This window comes from Neopelma chrysocephalum, unplaced genomic scaffold (genome assembly GCF_003984885.1).
Source record: "Neopelma chrysocephalum unplaced genomic scaffold, ASM398488v2 Primary Assembly neopelma1_72, whole genome shotgun sequence".
Lineage (NCBI taxonomy): Eukaryota > Metazoa > Chordata > Aves > Passeriformes > Pipridae > Neopelma > Neopelma chrysocephalum.
In genome coordinates, this window is record NW_020897732.1 from 1,230,531 (window position 1) to 1,255,951 (window position 25,421).

Sequence of the window (25,421 nt, forward strand, 5' to 3'; positions counted from 1 at the left end):
TTTAATTACAGTATGGCGCTTCTGTTAATGTAGTCAGACACCTTTTGGGGTTTTCTTTTGTGTGTGTCTCTCCCTTAAAAAGTTATCTAACCTGCTCTGGAGATTTGATTACTGAAGTATGGCTGTATAAATTAGAAGTTATTAAAGTACATTTAGATTTCATATAAACAACAAAAGTGGAAAGATTCATACTCTTTATAAAATAGTTATATTAAATAGTGCTGTTTCATCACTTCTAGTCAAAAGACTTCTGCACAGTTGTCTGCATGGTGAGATATTTCTCCAAATGTGTTATAGTAATTTATGCGTAGACTAAACTGTAGAAAAAAACCATAAAATTCATGGAAAAGCTGACAGAGCAACCTCAAATGGGGAAAAAAAGAAGGGACTAAGGAATTAACTAAAGGCAATACAAATGAGGGGGGGATGTGGAGATTTACTTGGAGGTCCAGCATCTGTTTTGATGATTGCTGCACACAGGAGGAAAGTTTTTTGGAAGCTATGAGACTTCTTAAGTTATTTATATATATGGTAAAACATACTTGGACAATTCAAAGAATAGCTCTAACATCAGGGGAACAACTGTACACTGATGAATGTCTTAATGGAAAAAAAAATCCCTTTTATTTGGGAAAAATATTTTGGATTTAGTATGTTTGTGTTCATCAGTTTAGGATGGATGGAAGATTTCCAGTTTGTTGGGCTTTTTTCATGAGTAGAAAAATTTACTAACTTTAAAATCTTCCCCGGTATCAAAATAGCAAGATTTATGGGAATGAAATTTTCTTATTTTATAGTCAGCCATTTTTAAGAGAGTCCCTGATTAATGTGGTTACCAGATGGGTTGCAATTGCATTAAAGTGACTGACATTTGAAACACTTAATTCTTACATCAAGTTTAAATTGCAGCTCAGCACTGATGCTAAAGGCTAGGGCTGAGCAGTCATTTCAAAATTATTCAGAGGTGAAGTGTGTAAAAACCTTAAAGGGGATGAACCCTTAAAAAGTCACTTTTAGGCAAAATATTAGTCTCTTGCTGTGGTAGCAGTTTTATCCATTTCAAATATGGCATCCACCATGTGCTTGTATCCCATTCTCATCAAAGCTGAAACTAATTATTAGACTTCATTTTGAGCCACTCTAATGATCTGTGTTTGCCAATATTCTTTGCCATGTTCCACACTTGCTTTAACCTATAGAAAGGAAGAAGAATTATAGATGATAAAGCCATGTCTAATCAGCTTTGGGTAAGCCCAGCTCTGGGACAGGGGTTATTTGTAGGCTTTGTTTAGAATGGTGAACTCACCTTCACTGAGTAGAACTGTGGGCTTAGCAATTCCCTCCAGATGGCATTCGGGTCTCTCAGTTTTAGTAAGCATTCTTTCCTTTCATCCGGAAAATAGATGACTGCTTATTTAGTAGGGTCTGATTAAACTTCCAGCAGAATTATTCACATTGTTGTCGACATGGTTCATCCATTTAATGATGCATGAAAACAGAAACATATAAAAATTATCAGCATATGAAAAGTGTATCTTCCAGCTGTACTGTTTTGTTCTGTGTTGAGTTGTAGTAATATTGTTTACTAACTTGGATAATTCCTGCATGGAATGGTTTTGGTAAATGTGCTGTTGTATTATGACAACACTTTTTATCTCTGGCTTTCCAATAGGGAAAACATTTCTAGAAGATTAAAAGATTAAGTAAGAAATTAGGAAAAGAGGAGTTATTTCTTCCCCATCTCCATTTCTGGAGATTTCTCCAGTTCTTTTCTAATTCCTTTGCTTTGCTTCTGTCCTTGTCATAGGAACCTGTATATGCTTCTACTTACTCTCCTGTTATACCCGCTCTCCATAAATTTCATCCTTTTCTACCTATTAATCAGGTGAGCAAAAGTCTGCACAATTGAAATGCTCAACAATTTCAAGTAAGCACATTTTAAGTGTTTTCTTACATAGGAAGTTAATAATCCTCTTAACTGATTAACCAGCTTAGTAAATGCAGCTTTAAAGAAACGTAGTGTTGTGCCACTATGTTGTGTGCTCTTCTTCAATATACATTCTACTGTTTCTCTAATGGTTGCTTTTCTAAAAATTCTATATCTATGTTAGACAATATTTGAGAAAGTAAAAGAAGGAAACATTATTACATTTGTTATGATACTGAAAACTTGCAAGTTGTTAAAAAGGGTATATAAAAGGAGTAGCATGTAACTGCACAGCATTTATTTTAGAATAAAATGCTGTGTACTCTGACTTCCATGTAAGTAATGTGCATATACAGTGTAAGACATAACATCATATAATTTATTGACTGTAAAAAAAAAAAGCTACTTTTGTTCAGAGGTGACTTTCCTATAGTGTTTTTCCCTAGTCCCTGTGTAAAGGATTTTTGCCTTGGCACATCCTGCTTCTATTCTCTGACTGTCCCATCTTCCTGCTTCTCTCTCTTTCTTCCTTTAAGGTCTGTAGTACTAGTTTGAAAGAATCAAGCTCTCTGATTTCTGATGAACGTCATCCTTGGAGATGGAAGGTGAAATGCTCTATAAACTTCATATTTAATTATTGGAGGGAGGAGTAAGACAGAAAATTACATTCAGGTTGAAGATACATATTCCCAAAGCAACTTGTGGCAGTAAACTTTGTATTTGCTTGGGAATAGAGTTCTGCTGCTGTTCCAGTAAATGTTAGAGAAGCTTCATGTGAAGTCTTCCTCAAAATCATGTCCATACCTCTGCAATTCCATCATAGACAATTTGAAGAACTTACTTATGAAGAATTAATAGATAATGAGAAATATAAACTTTCTGCGTAACAAATTTGTCTTTGAGTAGAAGTAGAATAGTAGATCTTGATCTGAGCAAACAGTACCTGATTCACATGATCAGAGGTAAAAAATGTGAAGGCGGGAGTGGGCAAAGCTGAAGAAAAACTCAAGAAAACAAGGAGAGTTCAGTGGAAGTTCTCAATAGATCTATGCAAATCTAATTCTGCCATATGACCCCTCCTTGTCCCTTGCCTCCCAGCTCACATCTGTGGTTGTAGTACTACTAGGAATCCATTGGGTTCTTCATTCCCACGCATACACAGTCTGTGTCACATGTGGGGAGCATTCTGACCAGTATGTGTATAATGGCAGTGAATTCAAGGAGCAAATACTCACTGCTGGAATAGAGGATGGTGAGTACAGAAGGGGCTACTGGATATACTATAAACATTGAGATGACTGATATTTACCATTTCCACATTCACTTTCATAGCTGTTTTTGAGTATGATCTTTTACTACAATTTTTTAAAATTAAATATTTAATTTTGGACTAGTAACTAAAATGTGTTAGTATTACCTCTTCTCCATAAGCTCTGGATTTAATATAACTTATTATTGTTTACTTCAGATCACCTGTTAATTTTGTTGTGACAGAGTTCACCAGCTCTATGTATCTAGAAGATAAACATATAGTCTAACTTAATGTCCCTCCAGTAATGAGGGGAGGTCCTTCAATGGGCTGTTCATTCCATCTGTCTTAAAAGGAAAACAGCCAAAAAGTGTTCATCTTTCCATTGACTGTGGTGAGATACATCCTGCCCCTTTACCAAGCTGCTTTCTTCTAGCACAGTGTGAACGTACATGCAGATTTGTTTGATTGTTTGGTTTTTTTCCTGGCACAATTAATCATTTTGTTATTTGCATCAAATATCAGTTGAGTGTGTTCTGTTTTGAACACACTTTTGAACAGAAAAGCATGTGTTTGCATTGGAGTTTTCTCCCCATGTTTCTCTTATAACAAGACCCATATGAAGTTGTGGAGGAAAACAATGCAGAGACTTTACCATACTTGTACAACTATTGGATTCTTCTGGTGCGTTTTTTTTGTCTTAGGAGCTTAAACTGGAGAAGTTACTTGTATTAAAAAGGAAATAGATGCTTTTTGGATTCTTCTTTTATATGATTTAAAAGATTGGTTTAAAATGGAACCCTCTTTTGAAAAATATATTTTTTTGTATTCTTTCTTGGTTTGGACTCCCCTGGCTAGGAGCAGTCTTGATCTTCTACACAGAAAACCATGAATTATCTTATTTCTTGTATTAAAAACCAAAACCAAACCCCTAAACAGCACACCAGCATGCTAACAAACCACTTGCTCAGTTGTGTTCTTGTGACCTAAAAGGAACATGCTTGGACTAGAAGATTGTAGGGTACAAAATGGAGCATTGCCTAGATGTGACCCCTTCCTTAGAATGAACTGACGTTGCAGAAGCAGTGCAGTGCCTGTGCATGCCCTCAAGAAACGTGTTGCAGTGCTAGAAAAGACCACTATTATCATCCAACCTAGCCAAGCAGTGGGAGAAAAGTAATCCCAGTTTCTAACTTTTCTTGCATTGAGTCTATAAATCCTTCTCAGACTTAAAACAGGAACTTTTAGAAAAATACGCAGTCTTTATTCTTAACTGTCAGCATACAGAAAACTCCCTGCAATATTAAGTGATTTTTCATATGTAATTATTCTTGCTGTGTAAAATGTAACTTTTAACCCCCTCTTCAGTGAAAATATATACTCGTCTGATTTAATCTGAAGTAATTTTTTTTTTAAATCTTGAAAAAATATTTCAGCCCTTTCCTGAAACCCTTCAAAATTGTCACAATCCTGGGTAGACGCATGGAGGCTGGAAATGGATGAGCTATTGCAGTACAGATTATCTATTCAAAACAACTGTTCCATGGGACTTTTTCTCTCTCTTTTTCTGTCTTCATAATTTTCTGGGGTTTCTTGTTTCCCTTTTCAAATAACATTTCTCTTAAAATCCTGATTTACCAGATTTTTCAGATACCCTTTTTTTTACCCATCTATATGATTATCTCTTCTTTATCTTCATCACTTTGTGTATGTTGGTGTCCTCATGAGGGTCTTCCCAGCAGAACTGCATCTTTTTTTTCCCATGTTCATGAAAACATTTTAATCAAAGTTGGGATGAATCAGATCACTGCATGGGTACTTTCTGTTTAGAAATAATTTTTCAGTCAGTTATCTAGTTTGCAGCCTGTAAGCTGCTCTGGTATTTTTATATTGCTCAAAAAAACCCGCCTCAGAATGTCATCTGTGATTAAGTCAAATGTATTAAAGAAATCAGAGATAACTGTGTTAATATATTTAATCACACTTGAGCTCATCAAACTTACCATTTTGATTAAACCTTTTTTCCATAATGCCATGTGGAATGGCATTAATTACGTGCCTGTGATTTGATTCTTCATTGATTGTCTTTTGCAGCAGTCTTTCCGTGGGTCTCTGGAGCTACACACTGCTTGTGTGACCTGTACCTACATGCTTTAGTTTTACTTCTTCTAAATATTTTTTCCATCTGAGCTTTTATCAGTCCTGTACATTTTCCCATTTTCAAAGGCTTTTTTAAAAATTCACTGCTTGTGTTTGTATTCCAATTATTTCACCTAAGACATCAATGAACACATGTATGTATTTTACATGATGAATTAGAATATTTCATTGAAAGTAACTACCTTTTCAATGAAAAAAAACCACATTGAAGCTGTTTTATTTCTAAGCTTTTATTTATTATTTTTATTCATTCTTTACATATTAATTCTTGTTTTTACTTTTTTACGTTTGCAAATTTGAGATTCTCCTTTCATGTCTTACTTTTTTTTTCACTTGAAAATAAAATTTGTAATTAAAAACTTCTTGAGTTTTAACTTTCTTGACATACTTTCTCCCAACTGGAATGTCCTTTGACCTTTTCATTCCTTCACAAATGCTGCATATGGTAATTGTGGAGGCTTTCTAAACTGTTCCCAACTACCAGGTGTATTTTTTCTGAAATTTCTTTTGACAGTTGCATTGGCTCATGTTAGCTTTCCAGCTATAGAAAAATCATTTTTTTATTTAATCAATTGGGGATTGCTTGGTATCTATTCACTTTATAATTTTTTAGTTCGTTTATTTATTTGTAGATTAAGGTGGGAGTCTTCGTGCATTAGGAAGAGATCTAATATGGAATTTCTCTGAATTGTGTAACATACACATACAATCTGATATTTTATTTTTTAAGAACTCCAAAGATGTTTTGCCCAATGGAACAGCTTGAAATCTTCCATTGAAAAAAAAAATGTTTATTTTTGCTGTCAGACAGCTGCTCTCTTTTGTCCTTTGACACAGATCCAGAATTACTCACAGTCTTTCTTGCAATTCAAGTGTGTAGTGATTAATACACTCACTTTCCAGGTCTGCTTCTCCAGAATTTTCAGTAGCTCTGTAGACTCTGAGGATTCAGGTATTCACTGAAGACAAAATCCAAAATTAAGCCCCTTGTAAGTTTAAAAAAACCCAAACCAAACAAAAAACAAAACCAAAACAAAACCAAATCCATATGATTCTACTTCTTTCTCCCTCTCCCTCACTTCCCTTCATATTATAATGGAAGTCAGCACCCTTATTAAGTTAAAAGTATTAGTTTTGTGTATGAAATTTCCCTTGGGGTTTCATTAGGTATTTATTAATTTCCTGCCCAGGTCTCCTTTAGTATGTTGCTGTGTTTTCTTCTACCAACTGTTCATCCCAGAGGTGGCTGCGCTGACACTGGAATGGGCGTAGACTCGGGGAAATGAAGAGAGATACTTCGGTGTTTTTCTTTAAAGCATTCTGAGGCTTTGACAGATGAGGAAATGACACTGAAGAGACTTGCATGTTGTCATTTCTGTTGAACATTTCCGAGTTCTAGGGAAAAATCACAGTTTTTAATCTTGATTATCATGGCTTGCAGTCATATTGTCTGGCTGCCCAGTGCTCTTTCCTGATAAATTGCAAGGAAGTTTTACTGCAGGAGGCTGCAGAGATATATGGAACTAGAGGGAAAGAGTGGAGGCTCCCACGGTCCTAGTCCTTGTACAAGCCATTTCCTGGCTTGTCTTCACTCTTCTGGCTGATGGCTACTGATCCTGGTAAATGCTGAAAGCTATGAAATCTATTTTAGTGTGTCCCCTGCAGTCACAATAGCTTTCATATAATGTGACTTATTTATTTAGTCTGATTTTTAAGAAAATAAAAAAAGATTTTTAAGAAAATAAAAATCTTGAAAGAAGAAGAATGTTTATGTTCAAAAGCTTTTGCATACTTTTGCATTTTCCTTCTGTGGTTCCATGAGTTAGAGGTGTTTTAAAGCTTGAGATTTTAATTTTTTTTCAATTCCAGCAGCAAAGTTGTGAAGAAAAAGGACTAGTAACATGCAACTTGAAAGTAATTCTAGAGTTGATAGTCCCTTGCACTAAAAATACTTTTACATTTGATTTCTATGCAGTATAATCCCTGAAACGTTGCTACTTTTTTAAGATAAGTGCATTACAGTAATATTTCTTTGGCCTGACCTAGCTACAGCAGAGTGTGTAAGTTCAGTTTCTTTCCTATTTAATGTACCATCATCAATCGTTTGAGTTAGGAGGGCACTAAGATAATTCACCTTCTGCTTCTGATCGCTCAAGCTGTCAGCTGATAACCTCTAAAGCAAGCAAGGAAAGCTGAGGGTCACCTGAAAAAAAATAAAAAAGAGAGGGTGGTGGAGATGATCACAGTCATTGGAAAAATATTTAGTAGAGCAAGCTGACATAGGAACTAAAGTGAGCAGCCTCTGGAGAGATAAAACTGCTAATCCTGCCTGGAGAATTGAGTTACTGTAAGAGACTGATTCAGGAATCACGCACTGAAGTTACGCCATTTCATTGCTATTCCCTGTGCCACCTGCAGATTTGCACACTCGAAAACATCTGCTCAGCGTCAGTTTAGTGATCTCACTTGTGTAGCGAGTCATGCTTCAAAAGAACGAGGTCTGAAAAATTATATCCTTTGCAGAGTAAATGGTTTGTTTTGCCTAGAGGGGGACCATTTGCCCTGGCTGGTAGTTTCAAGAAAAGGTCAAAGAGCACAGACCAAAACCTCATAGTCACATTGTGATGGGGCAGCAAGATAGTGAAGCGTCTGAGGGTCACTAAGCTGTGTCCGTGACTTCACTTCAGTAGCTTTTTCTCCTTCTCCTTCCCTCTGCATCTGGCAGTTGAAATGTTCAGCCAGTCTTTAGCTGTATCCTGGTCATTTACCTTTTTTTAAAAAACCTGTTTCTCTCTTTCCCCCAAAAAGCAAAGAATGGCAGATAACCAGGAGAGTCAAATGACGATTGAGGAAAGGAAACACCTGATTACAGCTCGAGAAGAAGCCTGGAAGTCCAAGGGTAAAGGAGCAGCCAATGACTCCACACAGTTCACTGTAGCTGGCCGAATGGTAAAAAAAGGTCAGTGATGAAATGATCCCAGTATAAATAAGACACCTCTTATCTGTCTAGTCAAAATAAAGTCAAGCTAAAGCTATGCAGAAACAGTATCTGTGTTTAGCAAGAGGAGGACTGTTTGTCTTCAGCTGAATATCATGTCACGAGGCTGTTCACGTTAGTTTCTCGTGGCCCTCATATTGATCTATTTTGTTCTGCACTGTTGCACTGCCATCCAGTTGTTACGGGGCTCTGACTGGTGGAAGTCTATCACTTGAACAGGGATATATGTTTTGTTTCTCCTTCTAATACAACCCAGAGGGCATAGTTGGATTATTCTTTCTTATTTATCCTTCCTTTGAAAACCCAGCTGCACTGCCTAGAGAACAATTGTGAAATCTAGTTGTTGCTATTGCTGGCACTTCCCCCACTCTTAGGAACACTGGGAATATTTAGCAAACGAGTGTTATTTTTATGGATGCTGTCTTGTACAACAACTTGAAGTGCTATGTTTGGCTGAAGAAATCACTGAAGGTTCTGCATAGAACCAGGAAGTAGAAATGGCAAGGGAGCAGTGTTGACTTTTTTTTGAATCTGTTGAATTCAGTCACTTTTTCAAGACTTAATCATTCTTCTGAATTGGGCAGGAGTCTCTGAAGGCTGAACATGGTAGAAATGTAGCTGTTCTCACAGTGCTCTTGGGAAGATGATAGGTTTGGGAAGAAGGCACTTAAACTGACCTTTTGTGCTTAATGAATACTAGATTTTGTTTTGTTACAAGAGCTTGGTTATTAAACACAACGACAACGAACTTTGAGTTAAATGACAACCATCAAAAAAAAAATCGTTGTAGAGCGAAGGCAATATTGCAACAGGATTAACTATTTGCAATCCATGCCACATTCTGTTGGCAGATAAACAAATACACAGTATTAGGAATTACATCTATTAGTAAAATCTTTTAGCTGCTGCTTACATTGTTTTGCTGCTAGAAACTCCAGTGGTCAGTGTGTAAAGAGTAACCTACTTTGGAGGGTCACCAAGAAAAACTATTCAGTTGTCCACAGACTTGCTTTTTGAGAGTTTTTCTTTTTCTTTCTTTTTTTTTCCAAATATATTGGTCTTTGGAAAGGAATAGAACGTGATAACATTGTTCTTCTTAATGGGGAAAAAATTACCTTGCAAGGGTCTCTTTAGGTGCTATGATCATTCCTTTGAGGAAGCAAAGTAATGCAATGACAGTGGCATTAAAAAAAGTACCCCAAGTGGGATTTTAGTTACAAGTGTATTGTTTTTAGAGCCTGAAAGAATAAATTATCATGATGAGTTTTTAATTTGAGAGACTATGAGAAAGAAATGCAAAGTTACATATCTGTTATATGCATGTGCACAGATGCTGTATTTTAATTGCTTCTTATGGTTGAAAATTTTTCAGTCCTAATTGGAAGGTCATCCTTTACTAAGCAGTTCTCCATGTGGTGTTGTGGATTAAGTCCTGGTAGAGCTGCTTAAGAGATGTGTCCTCTCGAGTATGTCTTGACGGAGGCTTTACCCATTGACTTAAAACCTGCTGGAACTTTGAAAATTTTAGGTAGAAGGGAGAAAAATTGCTTGTGGAAAAGCTACCCGGTTATATTCTAAGTCTGTCTTGGTGTTTGACAAGTAGGACTTGCAGTAAAGATAGTGGAAACATGGTTAGTATATGTTGTCCCAGCATAACATTGGTTTAATCTGATCAAAATAACTAAAGGCTTAAACTTACATGGCTCAGTAATTAGTAAGCTATAGCTAAGTGGAAAACAGATATTAGAGAAAGGTGTAAATGTCTGTTCCCCCATTTACTGAAAGTCTAAGCAACAAGACTTAATGGATGCAATTCTTTCCTTCGGTATGCTTTTCTACCTAATAAAATCCATGAATCCTATAGAGTGCCGTTTCTATTACTAAAGCAACGTAGATTCACATGAAAAGAACTAAACAAAAATAGTCTTATTTTATCTGCTGGGTCCAGAATGAATTGCTTTATGATAGTTACTGAAAAGGGTGGAGGAGAGTGCAACAAAAGGAAGGAGTAGTGATTAATATGGTGGGAACTCTGACTTCGATTTCTGCTTCCATTTCCATGTGTTCTTAAAACTGCATCCTGCCACGTGTATTAATAGGGATGCATTTAAATTTAAATTAATAGGGATGCAGTGAGGGCACGGTGGAGGTGATGGTGCCAAACAAGATCTTGGTAGTATCCTTGCTAACCACATCTTTTTGTTCAGAACACTTGCATGTTTTTAAAACGTGGCTTGTGGTAGAGCTGGAGTCCAAAATGTAGACCAAGTGAACTGCTACTGTCTTGAAAAGGTGTAAAATTACTCTATTCAAGAGAAAGCTTTTATTTTGTGTTAGCTTGCTTACAGACACTTGAAGTTGAAGCTTTGTTCTTGTGAATGGGGTGGTTTCTGAGGCTGCTGTTGATTAAAGGAGCAGGTAGGGCAGTGCACTCTACCATCTCTAATACAGTGATTAGGGAGGCTGGGGAAATATTCCAGACTATAGGAAGTGTCCAGGCTCATCTACTTTCCCTAAATAGCTTCCCTGTCATCACTGCTGGGAACACGGGCTGAAGTCGCAACTGCATTTCTTATGTTCTCTGTTCCTACGCAGGCCTGGCTTCTCCAAGTGCTCTAACATCAGTAGCATCCCCTTACAGTAACCGGCAGAAGTCTACAAAGCCCTTGGAAGGTAAGAAATAAAAATGGCTGAGATAAGTCCAGGCTCTTTTACTTTCTGTCAATTAACAGGTTTTACTTTCTGGTTTGCTTAGAAATTGAAGCCAGGCCTGATATGCAATTGGAATCAGATATGAAGCTTGACAAGTTGGAGTCATTCTTGGGAAGGCTGAATAACAAAGGTTGGTAGAGTTACCAAAGGTGGCAGTGTATCCACTCTCTGACTTCAGTAAATGGATTAAAGTACCTCTTAGTTAAAATATCTGGTAACAGAAACTGAATATTTCTTTTTTCAGACTACACTTACTGATCACTTGCTTTATTTTTGTGATTCAGTCTTTACTAAATTTTAAGAAGAAAAGCCTTTCTCTATTGTATTACAGATGTATGATAGAGTAAATCACAAATGCTAAAATAACTTTCTTATTTCTCAACATGTGATGTACACATCCTTCTTGAGAGCAAAATTTCTTAAAGCCACACAGCCAGTCTGAACCATATTGCCATATAGTGAAACAGCTTTAAATGTAGTTTAGTGTTATTAAAATCAAGATAGGACACTAAGCTGCTCCAAGCACAATTCATTCACCTTCCTGCTTTTTTGAAAACTCTCTATAGCAGTTCTTCAGCTTCCTTGTACAGCTTGTTTGCTATTTATGAAGCTGTCTAGAGTTCTCCAGTGTTTCTATTTCGTATGTCTGTTCTCCATTTGTAAGACAAAAAAGCTTTTGTAATTCGTAATGTGTCAGATATCATAAACAAATGCATTCACATTTCAGCAGAGGAGGCACTAGTGTAGAATAATGACTCTGCCATACTCACTAGTCTGGAGTAGTGACTTTTCCACTTGTAGTTCTAGTAGATCTTTTCAAAGGAAGGAATTATATGGTTGGACACAAGATGGAATATAGAAGACGTTAAAATGCTTATATCATCCTACCAAAACAACTCATTTTTGATAGTACCCAAATTTTTCATTTAGCCATATTTCCTAAGCATTTTGTATGATGATTATTGCATATGAGTAGTAGTTACACTGTTTTAACATTCTTTACCAACGCTTTTCTACCATGAGTTAAAAAAAAAACCACAAAAAAACCCCAACAAAAACCAAAACACCACCATCCCCCCCAAAAAAATCCCCACTCCAACAACTACCAAACAAGGTATGTTTACCTTTCCTAGAGTTAGAAACTCTAGTATGATTATTACTGGGTAAGGTGTTTCTTTCCTGCAGTTGCTGGGATGCAAGAGACAGTGCTGACAGTTACGGGAAGATCTGTGAAAGAAGTGATGAAGCTGGATGATGATGAAACATTTTCCAAATTCTATCGCCATGTGGATTTCCCCTCTTCCTCAGTGCCTTTGGACCTTGATGAGGACTTTGATGCCATCTTTGATCCTTATGCACCAAAGTAAGAACTTTTTTTTTCCCCATAGTTTTGAATGCAGACATAGGGCCAGTGCTCAATGTTCAGCTCTAAGTCATCATGTAGGTAGGTATCTTAGTACTGGGCATGGCCATTTCTTCTGCATATTTCTGAAATCACGGTCCTGCCTGAATTGAGGAACTGATCCTTATTTCTTGTCATTAATGATTCCCCCTAGAAAAATTACCTGATGGTTATAAACACTGCTTGTTTTTCAGGTTGATATCTTCTGTAGCAGAGCACAAACGTGCAGTTAGGCCTACACGCAGAGTCCAGTCCTCAAGAAACCCGCTGAAAATGCTGGCAGCAAGACAAGATATTCTTCATGAATACACTGAACAAAGACTGAATGTTGCCTTCATGGAGTCAAAGAGAATGAAAGTAGAAAAAAGTAAGCTAGAAGGGTGATTTGTACAAGACACCATCTTGCTATTTTAATTAAAAGTGAACCAAAATATCCCAACACTAAAGCCAGAAATGAAGGAATGGAACGTACTCTCTGAGTGGCAATAAACTGATTGAAGTATAAGGTTGAATGTAGACTGTCTAGGAGGTCTGCAGAGAAGGGGGTGTGTGACTTCCTCAGGGAAAGCTACCTACAACCCCCTCCTGTGTGTATGTTTAATTATTTATTTTTAGCACAGTCACCTTGTGCAGAGAGAGAGAGAGAGAAAGAGAGAGAGTGTGCCACAGTGCCTGCAGGGTGAGGACAGGAGATCAAGAAAAGCAGATCCAATGTTACATTATGCTGGGGCAAGAGCTGACAAGAATAGATGAACTTTTGTTCATGTACACTGGCCTCAATTTTGGGTCCTAATTTTCTTTCAGAAACTAGAATTAGCCTTCTTGACTCCTAAAGATTAATTTCCATATAGGATCAGTGCTTTGTGGCAGGGCTTTGTGTTTTACTTGTGACATTGCTTTCTCCTGACAACCAGACAGACAGCAAAAGACATTATTGTAAAATTTATTGAAAGGTTTGTCAAGCCACTCTTACCATTTGGGGTACAAGTTTTCCTATTACATTTGAATAACGAAAGATCATCTTTAAACATTGACTGTATTGATGAAAACGCTAATTATATGTGTAATACTTTCCTGCCATTTCATGAGAAGCATTTCCCTGCATTATAAATTCATGAAGTGCTTTGTCTTTGGTTGAGCAACAAGCAGAAATAGCCAAGAATTTGGGCTTTACGTTTACAGTAAAACATGACTAAGACTTTGAAATGCAAATGGCTATTGCATCACACCATCTGAGCCAAATTTTAAGGGAATATCAGTTAATTAGCCTTGAATCTCTGCTGTCTTATATTATTAAATAAAATGCCTTCATTGAAGATCTACACAGTACATCACAAAACATTGGGTAAGACGTCTCCTAGAAGAGTTGGTGTTTCTGCCAAATAACATAATTCCAATGCCAACAGTTTACTCTTGGATGATATCTAGAAACTTAGGTAACCCCAAACCCATAAACTTTTTGGGCTAGTGGTTAATCTGAGTTCAACCTGGTTTTGCTGTTGCTATTGATAAGAAGAAAAGCTGGAAATAATGGGCAGAAATTATTTTCTTAATGCAACACCCAATTTTTTAATATAATTTTGTCCTTTTTGTGTGTGTGTGTCTTTCCTCCAACTTCTTTTTATGTACAAGTGTCTACAAACTCAAATTTCTCAGAAGTAGCACTTGCTGGCCTGGCAAGCAAAGAGAACTTCAGCAACATTAGCCTGCGGAGTGTTAATCTAACAGAGCAAAACTCTAACAACAGTGCTGTGCCATACAAGAAGCTAATGCTCCTGCAAGTTAAAGGTATGCTGGAACTGCTTTTACTTTCCATAAATAATAGACTGAATGTAACATGTGGGAGTTGCTACCACAGTTGGATGCTTAGCTTGCTCTAGATCTTCAGCTCAAGATTTCTGTCCAAAACTTAAAAGAATAAGTGACAACTGCGTGACTAAAGTTAAACCTTACAAATAAGTTTGTGTTGTGCCACTGGTGTATGTCTTCCAAGGAGAAAACACAGTATTTCAGAAATTCTAGCCATCTCCTATGGAAATTTTTTAACTGTCCCATTCTTCCAGTGCTCAGTATAACTCAGAAGTGACATGACAGTGTTCTTGCTCCACTTCCCCTTACAGTGCGTAGTAATGTATCTGATTCTGCAGAAATAATAGCTACTATTTTGGCAAAGTAAAATTCCTAACACCTTTTACTGCCTACAGATACTCTGTCATAGCTTCACTTAAGCAAATGTAAAGGGTTCTGGAATTTTGCTGCTGTCTGCCATTTACTTAATTCATTTCTTTCCAGAAGGACACAGAGTTGTTAAACAAAGAACAGGAAATAATAGAAATATTAGTTGATAGGAGATAAGTTATTTTGTTTTCTATGAGTAAACTCTTTTTTCACAGTAGTAGTCTTTTAATTCTTCTTTAACAGTCTGTTTCCATATATTTTGCTAAATGTGCTGGGGTTGTTGGTATTTCATTGAAAACAAATTAGATCTTGGCACTTGATAGTAGTAGTTGAAGGAATAAAATTAACTTTATTTTCTCTTTAGGAAGAAGACATGTTCAAACAAGATTAGTTGAACCTAGAGCCTCATCACTGAACAGCGGAGACTGTTTCCTGTTGTTAACTCCACATTTATGTTTCTTATGGGTAGGAGAGTTTGCAAATGTCATAGAAAAAGCAAAGGTCAGTACTATTTTAGGGTTTTATTATTTATTTTTAGAACTGTTGCAGTATATGTCTCTTTGATGAAATTGATCCTTGGTGGCAGTTCTCTCAAAAAGTGGCATGTAACTGATAGTCCATGACAGGTAGATATGCAGGATTCCTGAAAATATGTTTTAGCTCATGCACTGAATGAAAGCTGATGTAGGAGCATGTAGGTTGTGAAGCTGCAAGAGAAAAGAGGATATCCTCAGGATACAGATTTGGACTCAAACAAAAATAGTCTGAATTGCAGGATGTCCTTTTTATTCCCATGTTCATTGAGATCAGGTCTTGCTTTAAGGTAAATGGAAAAATGAATGCATTTCTGTAACTTTTTTTCCGGTGTCTGTTTATTTAGTGCAACAAATAATAACCATTTCTTCTGTTATTTGCTCTATTATATCCCATTTGTACTGCACAAGAATTCCAAAGACTTAAGCAATCCTCTTCAGATAACTGTTAATCTCTTAGGCTTCAGAACTTGCAACTTTAATTCAGACAAAGAGGGAACTTGGCTGTAGAGCTTCTTATATACAAACTATAGAAGAAGGAATAAATACCCATACCCATGCAGCCAAAGACTTCTGGAAACTCCTTGGTGGACAGACAAAATACCAGTGTAAGCATTCTTATAGTCACAATATCTGATGTTCTATCACAGTAAAATAGTCGAGTCAGTTCTCTTTAGTAAAAGATGTTAATTCTTTTATCACTTTTGACAATCTTTTCCTTAAGCTGCTGGAAGTCCTGAAGAAGATGAAATGTATGAAGCTGCAATAATAGAAACAAATTGCATTTACCGCCTTGTAGAAGATAAGCTCATTCCTGAGGATGACTACTGGGGAAAGGTGCCAAAATGCACCCTGCTACAACCAAAAGAGGTATCGTGCCACTTACTGCTCCTGTGGTAAGTGCAGGAACATGCAACTAATAATGACTTTCAGTAACTGCAAATGCTCATGGAGAGGATCACTGAAAATTGGGTCCTCCATACTTCTGAAAGGCTTCTGAACACTTTGCTGTCTAGAGTGTGCTACAGGTTTCAAGAAATTTGATCATGTTATCTTTAAAGTGAAATACCATTTTAGGAGGTGTAAACATTTTTGTCAACAGTGGCTCACTCCAGAATCATGAAGTGCAAAACAGGTAGCACTTCAGAAAAACAAAACAAAATAAAACCCTGTTTTTATTTCTATCCTTAGCAGACTTTTCCCTTTCAAACAACCATTTCACCCATCTAAGTCAGAATCAGAGCAGATTTCTAAACTAAAGACACAATGTATTTTCTTGAAAATATTGAGTCACTGCCTGTTTGCTGAGCCAGTTACCCATGTTGTGTTCTGTCAGCCTTCCCTGGCTGCAGGACAAGGCATAGGTCAAAATGTCAGGGAAAGCTGCTGTAACTGGACAGCATTCAATCATGCAACGGAATCAGGTTTTTAGCAATAAGAGCTCTCTAATCTGCTGGTGACATAGCTGCCACCTAAAGATACACCTCACAGCGTTCCCCATGCTCTCTTCCAGTCATCCTCAACAATTAGACATCACAGTACAGACCACTGCCCTGTCCATACTTGCATTGCAGTGCTACTTGATAGTGTCCTGCAGAAACTCACATATTTGGAGGAGTTTCTGTTCAGCACAAGAAAACTGGAGGATCAGGATATCACCTAACCTAATAGTAGGTTGTTGGTGTTTTATGTTTGGTTTGGTTTTTAGGTGCTGGTGTTTGATTTTGGCAGTGAAGTATATGTATGGCATGGAAAGGAAGTTACTTTAGCACAGAGAAAAGTGGCATTCCAGCTCGCAAAACACTTATGGAATGGCACCTTTGACTACTCCAATTGTGACATAAATCCTCTGGATCCAGGAGAATGCAATCCCCTCATACCCAGGTATTGTAACTTACATTTATTCTCATTGCAGATACCTAGTTTTCTTGTCCTTTTTTCACAGTGCTTAATTTGATTCTATGTCTTTTGTTGCCTTTTACAGAAAGGGACAAGGACGCCCAGACTGGGCTGTGTTTGGCAGACTCACAGAACATAACGAAACCATACTGTTCAAAGAAAAATTTCTTGACTGGACAGAACTGAAGAAACTCAATGAGAAGAATTCTAGTGAATCCCTTCACCAGAAGGTGCATATAATAAACATGCTAGGTATTTCAAAGTAGGCGACTTAGCTGGGATAGAAGCCTGGGAAGCTTGTTCTCAAGGAATCCAGAGCACATTTATTGTCTTGTGAGCTTTGACCTAGGGATCAGAACATCACCTCCTACAGTGAACCCCCAGAGTTGCTTTATATTATTATTATTTATATAATTTTATATATATAATTAATTAATTCTATATGAGCCAGGCAGCTCAATGAATGCTGCCAAGGTGGCTTTGACAAGGCATCAAAAGATGACAAGATACTAAAATACTGAAATATTCAGAAGTCAAACTGTTTGACTGGAACGGTGGGGTAAGAAGGAAAAAAGCTATGTTCAAAGAAATCTCTCCTCTGTGCTTTTTGACAGGAAGAATCCAGATCTGACTCTAAACCATATGATGTCATGCTAATGGTAGCTGTGCCTCAAACAACTGTAGGCACCGTCTTGGATGGAATGAATATTGGCCGGGGCTATGGACTTGTAGAAGGAGAAGATGGGAGGCAGTTTGAAATTATCACTGCATCTGTGGATGTCTGGCACATTCTGGAATTCGACTATAGTAGACTGCCTAAGCAAAGCATAGGGCAATTCCATGAGGGAGATACATACGTGGTGAAGTGGAAGTACATAGTGAGCACTACAGGTTAGTGAACAATTCCATTTCATCCTGCTGAAACATGGAGAAGTGCAACTAAAACTGCTGCTCTTAGTGGTGAAATCCAGACCTAGACTTCTTTGGATAAGAGGCTGTTTTAAAGGTTGGGGCTGATAATTTAGCCTTCCTAGGCCATAAGAAGTAGAGCTTCTTATTTTATTTTGTTTAAAAGAAAGCAATAGAAAAAAAGTAGTTATTTTTCATACATCACATGTAATGCTGTCCATCTCTGCTTTTGCCCAATGTGGGTGGTGTACACATTCACAGGACAGCTCATTAAGCCAGAATTGTGTCCACAGCTTAACACCAAAATAACAAGGCAGCTGGACTAATGACAGTGATCTGCATGTCTTGCAAGAGAGGTAGGCTTAGTAACAAGGAACGCCTTTGCTGGATAATTGAGATGGGTAACAATGACAGGAAAAGCCCTTGCCAACCCATTGCCCTTGCTGTCCCTTTTGCTGTTGCTGGAAACCTTTTGCTGTGGGTTTCAGGCTCAACAGTGTTCTAACAAAGAGCCTGAGTGCAGCAGGTAAAGGCTGAGAGTCAGTCAGCTCAGGAAGCCCGTTGGAACTCGCCCTTCTGGCACTAAACTAAGTATGGGTGGCTTTTGTGGTAAATTAAATAGTCTAAAAATAATTGTTGGAAATAGAAGTATACTAAAATCAGTTGAAAGCAGTGTAACAGTTACACAGCTTCAGGCTTTTGGCCAAAAAACGTAGGTAGGTCTTAGTCAAGATTGTTGAGTTCAGATACTGGCAAATCCAAGAAAAACATGAAAGCTTGTAAGTCTTGGGAGAAGTTCACTAATACTGAACTGTAAACAGACTTCTAATCCAAATGGATGAAAACATATTCCATCACTCCAAAACAGAATAAATTTTTATGTAGGAGGCAGTACTTTTATGAGCTGAATGTACGGATAGGAGTGAAAACCGTAAATTTTAGAAGTGAGTAGTGGTTTGAATATTCTCAACTTGAAAAAAACAGGATGCTTTCTCCTAAGTGTTTCAGTTGGATGCTGCTCAGCACTGCTGGAATCAAGGCAGAAGTTTTAATATTTTTTTTAAGAATCTGTTTTAAAACTCTTAGGTTTTCTTAAATCTTTGATTTAGTTATATCCATTTATTCCCTATTCACTGGAAAGAGTGAAATATTCCAAAATTGGTTGTATTGTTGAACTTCATTTGCTGTAAACATTATTTGCTTATCATAATAACTAAATACCGATCCTTTAAAAAAAAATAAAATTGCTGTTTCCCTGCTGCCAAGGAACAGTGTGTAATGTGGAAAATGAGCCATAATGCACTCTTCTGGTAACATAACTGGACATACCATTTCACATGCAAATTGGCTCAAGTGCTGTCGGTTATTTTCCTCCAGATAGTACCAATATTTCTACATCTCTTTCTCCTGCCAACAGAGGCGTCTCTGCCTGGGGGGCTCACATCCACCTGAGGAGACAATGCCAACTCTGCATGGGGACACGCTGGCTTGGAGGCTTAATGTTCCTCCAACTGGACATTTTATCTTCCCTGTTCTGGATGGGATAGTGCTGAGCTGGCAGATGAGATTAAACCATGGGCTGTTTAAACCTATAGCCAGCGTACTTTCTTCAGCATGTGCTTTCTGTTTCACAGTTGGAAGCAGACAAAAAGGAGAGCAACAAGTAAGGGCTGTTGGAAAAGAGAAATGTGTGTATTTCTTTTGGCAAGGAAGGCACTCCACAGTGAGTGAAAAAGGAACATCGGCACTGATGACAGTGGAACTCGATGAAGAGAGAGGAGCACAGGTGAGCTTCCTAGGTGGCAGACCTGGTAAGATTTGCCTTCCCAGGTAGCCACTAATGGTAAACAGGAATTGTCTTTTTTGGCATCCTCCCTTTACGTAAAGGTGTTCTTGCCATTACAAATAGTCAGACCTCAGAATTACTTTTGGCGTTACTCCAACTGCCAGAGACATGTAAGCTCCTTTATGGATTGTCGTTCCCAAATCTCACTTCTAAAGATTATACTTCTGAGAAAGGCTGAAGGAGGTCTTCTCTCCTTTCAGGAATATGTGAAGCACATATTCATGCCTTCAATTCAAGTACATGTTCGGATAACAGAACTGTCTTCCTACTGCTGAGGAGAAGCACTTTCTGCAGGCCAAGAAAAAAAAATAAATTTGAAATTTTTAATTTGTTTACTCTGTAATTAGACATAAATGGCCTTGTTTTTCATAGATTCTAACAAATGCAGGTGCAGCTACTTTGAAGCTGAGAGGACAGACTAACTTTCTTTGTCTATAGGCAGACTTGGGCTTTTCTGTGGCTTCACTGTTACCAGCATCTAAGGTGGGAGGTTTAAAGTTAGTTCCTGTACCTTGATCATGCTGTAATTACTTTTTTTTAACAGCAGTGTAGACATGACCAGCAAGACAGGAGTTTGTAGAATAGAAATGTAAATGCCCTTGTTCAAGAGAGAGTCTCTGCAACACAGCTGATTGAGCAATTTGCCATGTCAGTTTCATACTCAAAATACAAGGTTTAGTGAGCAGTTAACATGCACATTGTCACAGGAACCAGTTTTACAGCAAATTTTGAACCCATTTCAGTTCCTCAGTTATCTCCATAATGGTTTCAAAGAACATCAGTGAAGGTGGACCAGTTCTGTAAAGAGTTCAAATAATGGTTGGAGTTTAAACCAATCTAAATTAAAGTTTATTTGGTATTCCTTATCCTCTGAAACTCATGATTGTTGGATTCTAGCTGGAGGTTTCTTTTAATATGCAGGTCACATATGAAACCCATTGCATGCTGATATATGGTAATTTAAACAACAGTCAGCAGTTTTAAAGCAAAAGGAAAGCCATCTTCATGGGTGGCCATAACTATATAATTTAGAATAATCCACAGAGTCTAGTTTTTCTAAGTCTGTATACTTGCTTCATTTTTTTTAATGAAGAGTGGTGCTTTCAATTTCCAGGTACAAGTGCTTCAAGGGAAAGAACCCCCATGCTTCCTGCAGTGCTTCCAAGGAGGGATGATTGTGCATGCTGGAAGAAGGGAAGAGGAAGAAGAAAATGCACAAAGTAAGTTATTGTTAGTTAAGAGCTTCTGCCCCAAAATCCCTTTTTTAGATATTGTGGAGGGCTTTGAATTCAGTTTCAACTACTGTACCCTGTAGAAAGAGGAAATTAATGCCATGAAACTCCTAAGGCAGCTTTGCAATGCTTTGTTTCAAGGTAGTCTGTTTCGTCTTTGAGCAGAGAAAGGATTTTGTCACCCTAGACCATGCTGGCTTGATTGTATTGGTGCACATATAAATTGTTCTAGTTGGTTTCTAATTAAGCTAAGTACCTGTTTGCTTTAAAATGTATTCTTTTTTACATAGTCTGGGGAAAAAAAAAAGGTGTTTTTATGAACAGTTGTTCTGCTCCAAGGAAAGCTCTAAGCTTTCGTTACCCAATCACTCCTTTTTGTAACATATTCCTTGAATGCTATAGTTGAGGTAGGAGAATTTCAATGCAAGTGTAGCTTGGAGATGTTCCAGTTTGCACCTGAATGTGACCTTCTGTGCCTAAGGAGCTCTTCAGCTCTTATTACTTGTACTGTTGTAGCAATGTTTCAGAAGGCATCTTTTTCTGTACTGGGGTTTCTCAAGTAGTGTTAGCCAAACTTGGTGCTTAGCTAGTTTGTTCTGTGACCATATAGGTAATGCAGTAGGTGAAATTCATCCAGTGTGAGAACAGCTGTTCCAGACGAGAGGTTTTGAATTTTCAATGCCATGTGACTGTGTAATACTGCTGCACTGTTCCTGTCTGCTCCAGGTGACTGGAGGCTTTATTGCGTGCGAGGAGAAGTTCCCAATGAAGGAAACTTACTTGAAGTAGCATGTCACTGCAGCAGCCTGCGCTCCCGGACATCCATGATTGTCCTCAATATAAGTAAAGCTCTTATCTACCTGTGGCATGGCTGCAAAGCTCAATCTCACACCAAGGATGTAGGAAGAACAGCAGCCAATAAAATAAAAGAACAGTGAGTGTCTGACCTATATTTTGGAGATGGTTATATAGGCTACAATTTACTTAAAATAGTCTGACTCAAAGAAAATTTGAAATAAATAAATCTGTTTTCTGAGTACAAATGCAATATGGGCATGCTTGGTGAGGAGGACGAGTGATGGGTAGCTGGTTTGGTAGAGGGTAGAAAATACATGTTCTGTAATCACTTTCACTGAAGGTCGAATGCTTTTATTAATAGACTCATAGAATGGTTTGAATTGGAAGGGACCTTCAAGATCACCTAGTTCCAACTCCCTTGCCAGGAGAGACACCTTCCATTAGACTAGGTTGCTCAAAGCACCTTGAACACTTTCAGGAATGGGGCATCCACATTCTTCCTACTGTACTAATTACAGTTGCAAAAAAACCCAGACACCTTCTATTTGGGGGGCTCAATATCTGAATACCAAATTAAATTACAGTTGATAAGAGGATTAGAATCTAGTCTTGTGAATAAGGATGAGGAAATTATTTTGGGGAAGAATGCAAGGAGGACATCGGCAGTTACAAAAGCAGGCAGTGAAAATCCCTAATTGAGAGCTCACATGAGCATCTCCTCCACTCTGGGAATGGGATCAGAAATGGTATGAGAATGGTTGTTGAAATTCCCTATCTTGTTTTTTGATAATTTTTCAAAGTGCTTGTGTTGACATGAAGTGTACAACAAGCCTAGAGGGTACTTTTGGGTTCTAATAATCCAAGTGGCCAACAGGCTTGTGTTAGCTGTGTTTGGGGCAGGAACACTGAATTCACACTCTCTCTCTCTCTTTGTGTTTTGTAGATGCCCACTGGAGGCAGGGCTGCACAGCAGCAGCAAGGTGACAATTCATGAATGTGATGAAGGGTCAGAGCCCTTGGGATTCTGGGATGCGTTAGGAAGGAGAGATCGAAAGGCGTATGATTGCATGTTGCAAGGTAGATCTGCCTTCCTGGATTTGGCACTCACATTTTACTTTACTGGTCTATGGTATTGTAAGATTTAATGTAAAGTTTTTGAAGAACTTCTTGATAGTTGAGATGATCCTTCAGAGAGATGCTTCCAAAAATCTACTGAGTTAAGCCATACTTTTCTAGAATGAAAGTGCTGGAAAACCAAGTGTTTCATTTTGTTCTCCCCCCCTTCTGCTGCCGTCTGTATTCAAGGCAGCACAGAGCAAGAGCTAACACCGTTACCAATACATTTTGCTTCTCTTCTGAAGGGATTTAGGAGGCACTTCTGCACACATTCCCATCCAGCCTTTGCTTTGAAACTGCCAACAAAGGTAGCAGGGGAATTGATTTACCAAGTGGAAAATTTGTCAGCTAACTCTGAGATGGGCTTGCTTCAATTAAGCTGCAAAACAGCCAGTTATGAAATGGCTGATAGTAACTAGCCAGGGTCAGATTCAAACTGATGGCAGCTAGCTGTTTAGCTCAACTTCTTCACGGCTGTTGCTAGTCAGTCCCCCAAGACATCTGGTTGTCTTTCCTGATTTTTCAAAAACCAAAGAATTTACAGTCACTTTAAAAGTGACTGTAAATTATGTTTTTATTTTTCACAATCATCTCTGACATTTTCTGTTGCAAATCTTCTTAAATTTTGTTCTTTAAAGATCCTGGAAAGTTTAATTTCACCCCCCGACTGTTCAGCCTCAGTAGTTCATCAGGAGAATTCGCAGCCACTGAGTATGTTTACCCTTCAAGAGATCCTGCTGTCATCAATTCCATGCCATTCTTGCAAGAGGATCTTTACACTGCCCCACAACCAGGTATATGCTTTAAAATACTTAACAGGAAAACAGATAACTGTATCCTGCAGCAGACAGTGCTTCAGTAGCTGTAAGCACTTTTAACTTGATTTATTGCAGGAAAATGTGTGCACGTGATGCTTATACAGCATTAAGAAATAACTAACTTTTCCCTTACAAAGATGCTGAGAACTAATCGAATGTATATGTGTCCTAAAAGCTTGCTATAGAAATACATTATTTATGTCAGATAATCAGAGTCCATCTGAGGTTTAGCTGGATGATTAACAAAAGGGATTGGTAAGCCGTGAAATGATCCTGTTGTCATTCTGACAAGCATGTGAGACTGGGGTTGTTTAGGGGACTATAAGAACTAATAAGTGGCTGATGATGGGTTTGTTATTTTCTGACTGCTAGCACTGTTCCTTGTTGACAATCACCATGAAGTGTACCTGTGGCAAGGCTGGTGGCCTGTGGAAAACAAAATCACTGGATCAGCTCGAATCAGGTGGGCTACGGACAGGAAATGCGCCATGGAGACAGTGCTCCAGTACTGCAAAGGTAACAGATTGCTGTGCCTGACTGCTTTGAGAGTGTTGTACCTTTCCATGCCTTGCTGTCTTGGGCTGAAAGGTGCTCCTATTTTATCAATAAACATCAGCTTATTTGAAGATACATTCTCCACTCTTTCTTAGCAAAGAATTTGCCTAGCAATGGCATTGTTCCCAAATTGCCAAGATACTTTGCTGACTCAATTCTCAGAGGAAAGGCTTTATTTTTTTTCTGTGCCTCTAGTGGAGGAGAATAGCTTAGACATCAGATCTCTAAAAGTGAATACTGAGAACACAGCCTCGTAAACCTGAATGCTTTCTGTATAGCTCCTCTTAGATTTCATAAGCTTCTGTGTATCAAAAAGACTGAATGAAGATACTGTTGGCTGATGTACCTGGGTGTTGATTTAGTGGGGGAGTTGGAAAGACTTTAAAAATCAAGAACAAGTCTCACATGGAAACTGGTGGCTATTGGAAATTCTGGAGGACAGAGCCTCAGCTCTGTCCTCATTTCTGCAAGATAGTTGTTGCCACTCAGTGTGCAGTGATTCAAGCTGCAGTTGATGATCATGTAAGAGTACAGTGACTAGAGATTATTTTCTGCACTAGTAGAGGTTCTCTGAGACACCATAATGCTGCCTTCTCACTTCATCTACTATTATGTGAGGCTGGGAACAGGCCTTGCATCTTCTGACAGAGGATGAATAAAGAAAGGTGTGAAGTTACCATGCAGGAGAGAGGGCATAAGTAACAGCCGTGTTCTGTTAATTCAGAGCAGTTTCCCACTGCGAACAAGTCGCTGGGGCTTAATTGGTGCTAACTGTGTCCTCTTGCAAGGAAATCGTGATTGCTTATAGACCTTGAGACCTCATGATGCCACTAATTTCTTCTGTAGCAAATAAACTTCATAACTTGTGACACAGTGGATGGTAATGCGTTGTCTCCCATGGACATTTGTATATTTGAAGAGGGAGAGTGATATCCTGGTTCCATCCTTACGCCGATAAGCCAGTCTTTGCATTGCAATGTTTAGGTCAAATGTTTCAGTTGTCTTGTGTCACTGAGTGGTGTCGGTAACACCTGGCAGGTGTACTGCAGACATTGAAATGTGACCTTTACTGGGCTGCATTATGGCTCA

The 25,421-nt window shown here is 38.1% G+C and overlaps 1 protein-coding gene across 9 annotated transcripts in view; it reads left to right on the forward strand.

Annotated features, from left to right (window-relative positions):
- SVIL (supervillin) overlaps window positions 1-25,421 on the forward strand; it is a 103,263-nt gene that overhangs the window by 72,426 nt on the left and 5,416 nt on the right. For 5 of the 9 annotated variants that reach the window (XM_027687015.1, XM_027687018.1, XM_027687016.1 and 2 more), the window contains 20 exons: window positions 1,808-1,885; window positions 2,464-2,532; window positions 8,145-8,295; window positions 10,930-11,007; window positions 11,090-11,176; window positions 12,232-12,409; window positions 12,643-12,815; window positions 14,081-14,236; window positions 14,991-15,127; window positions 15,620-15,767; window positions 15,884-16,029; window positions 16,868-17,043; window positions 17,144-17,288; window positions 17,673-17,949; window positions 19,602-19,753; window positions 20,928-21,033; window positions 21,772-21,979; window positions 22,787-22,920; window positions 23,598-23,753; window positions 24,150-24,293. In XM_027687015.1, coding sequence (XP_027542816.1) covers window positions 1,808-1,885; window positions 2,464-2,532; window positions 8,145-8,295; window positions 10,930-11,007; window positions 11,090-11,176; window positions 12,232-12,409; window positions 12,643-12,815; window positions 14,081-14,236; window positions 14,991-15,127; window positions 15,620-15,767; window positions 15,884-16,029; window positions 16,868-17,043; window positions 17,144-17,288; window positions 17,673-17,949; window positions 19,602-19,753; window positions 20,928-21,033; window positions 21,772-21,979; window positions 22,787-22,920; window positions 23,598-23,753; window positions 24,150-24,293 — 2,899 coding nt within the window. The remainder of the gene's footprint in view (window positions 1-1,807; window positions 1,886-2,463; window positions 2,533-8,144; window positions 8,296-10,929; window positions 11,008-11,089; window positions 11,177-12,231; window positions 12,410-12,642; window positions 12,816-14,080; window positions 14,237-14,990; window positions 15,128-15,619; window positions 15,768-15,883; window positions 16,030-16,867; window positions 17,044-17,143; window positions 17,289-17,672; window positions 17,950-19,601; window positions 19,754-20,927; window positions 21,034-21,771; window positions 21,980-22,786; window positions 22,921-23,597; window positions 23,754-24,149; window positions 24,294-25,421) is intronic. The other 4 variants (XM_027687017.1, XM_027687021.1, XM_027687022.1 and 1 more) reach the window with 1 other exon arrangement.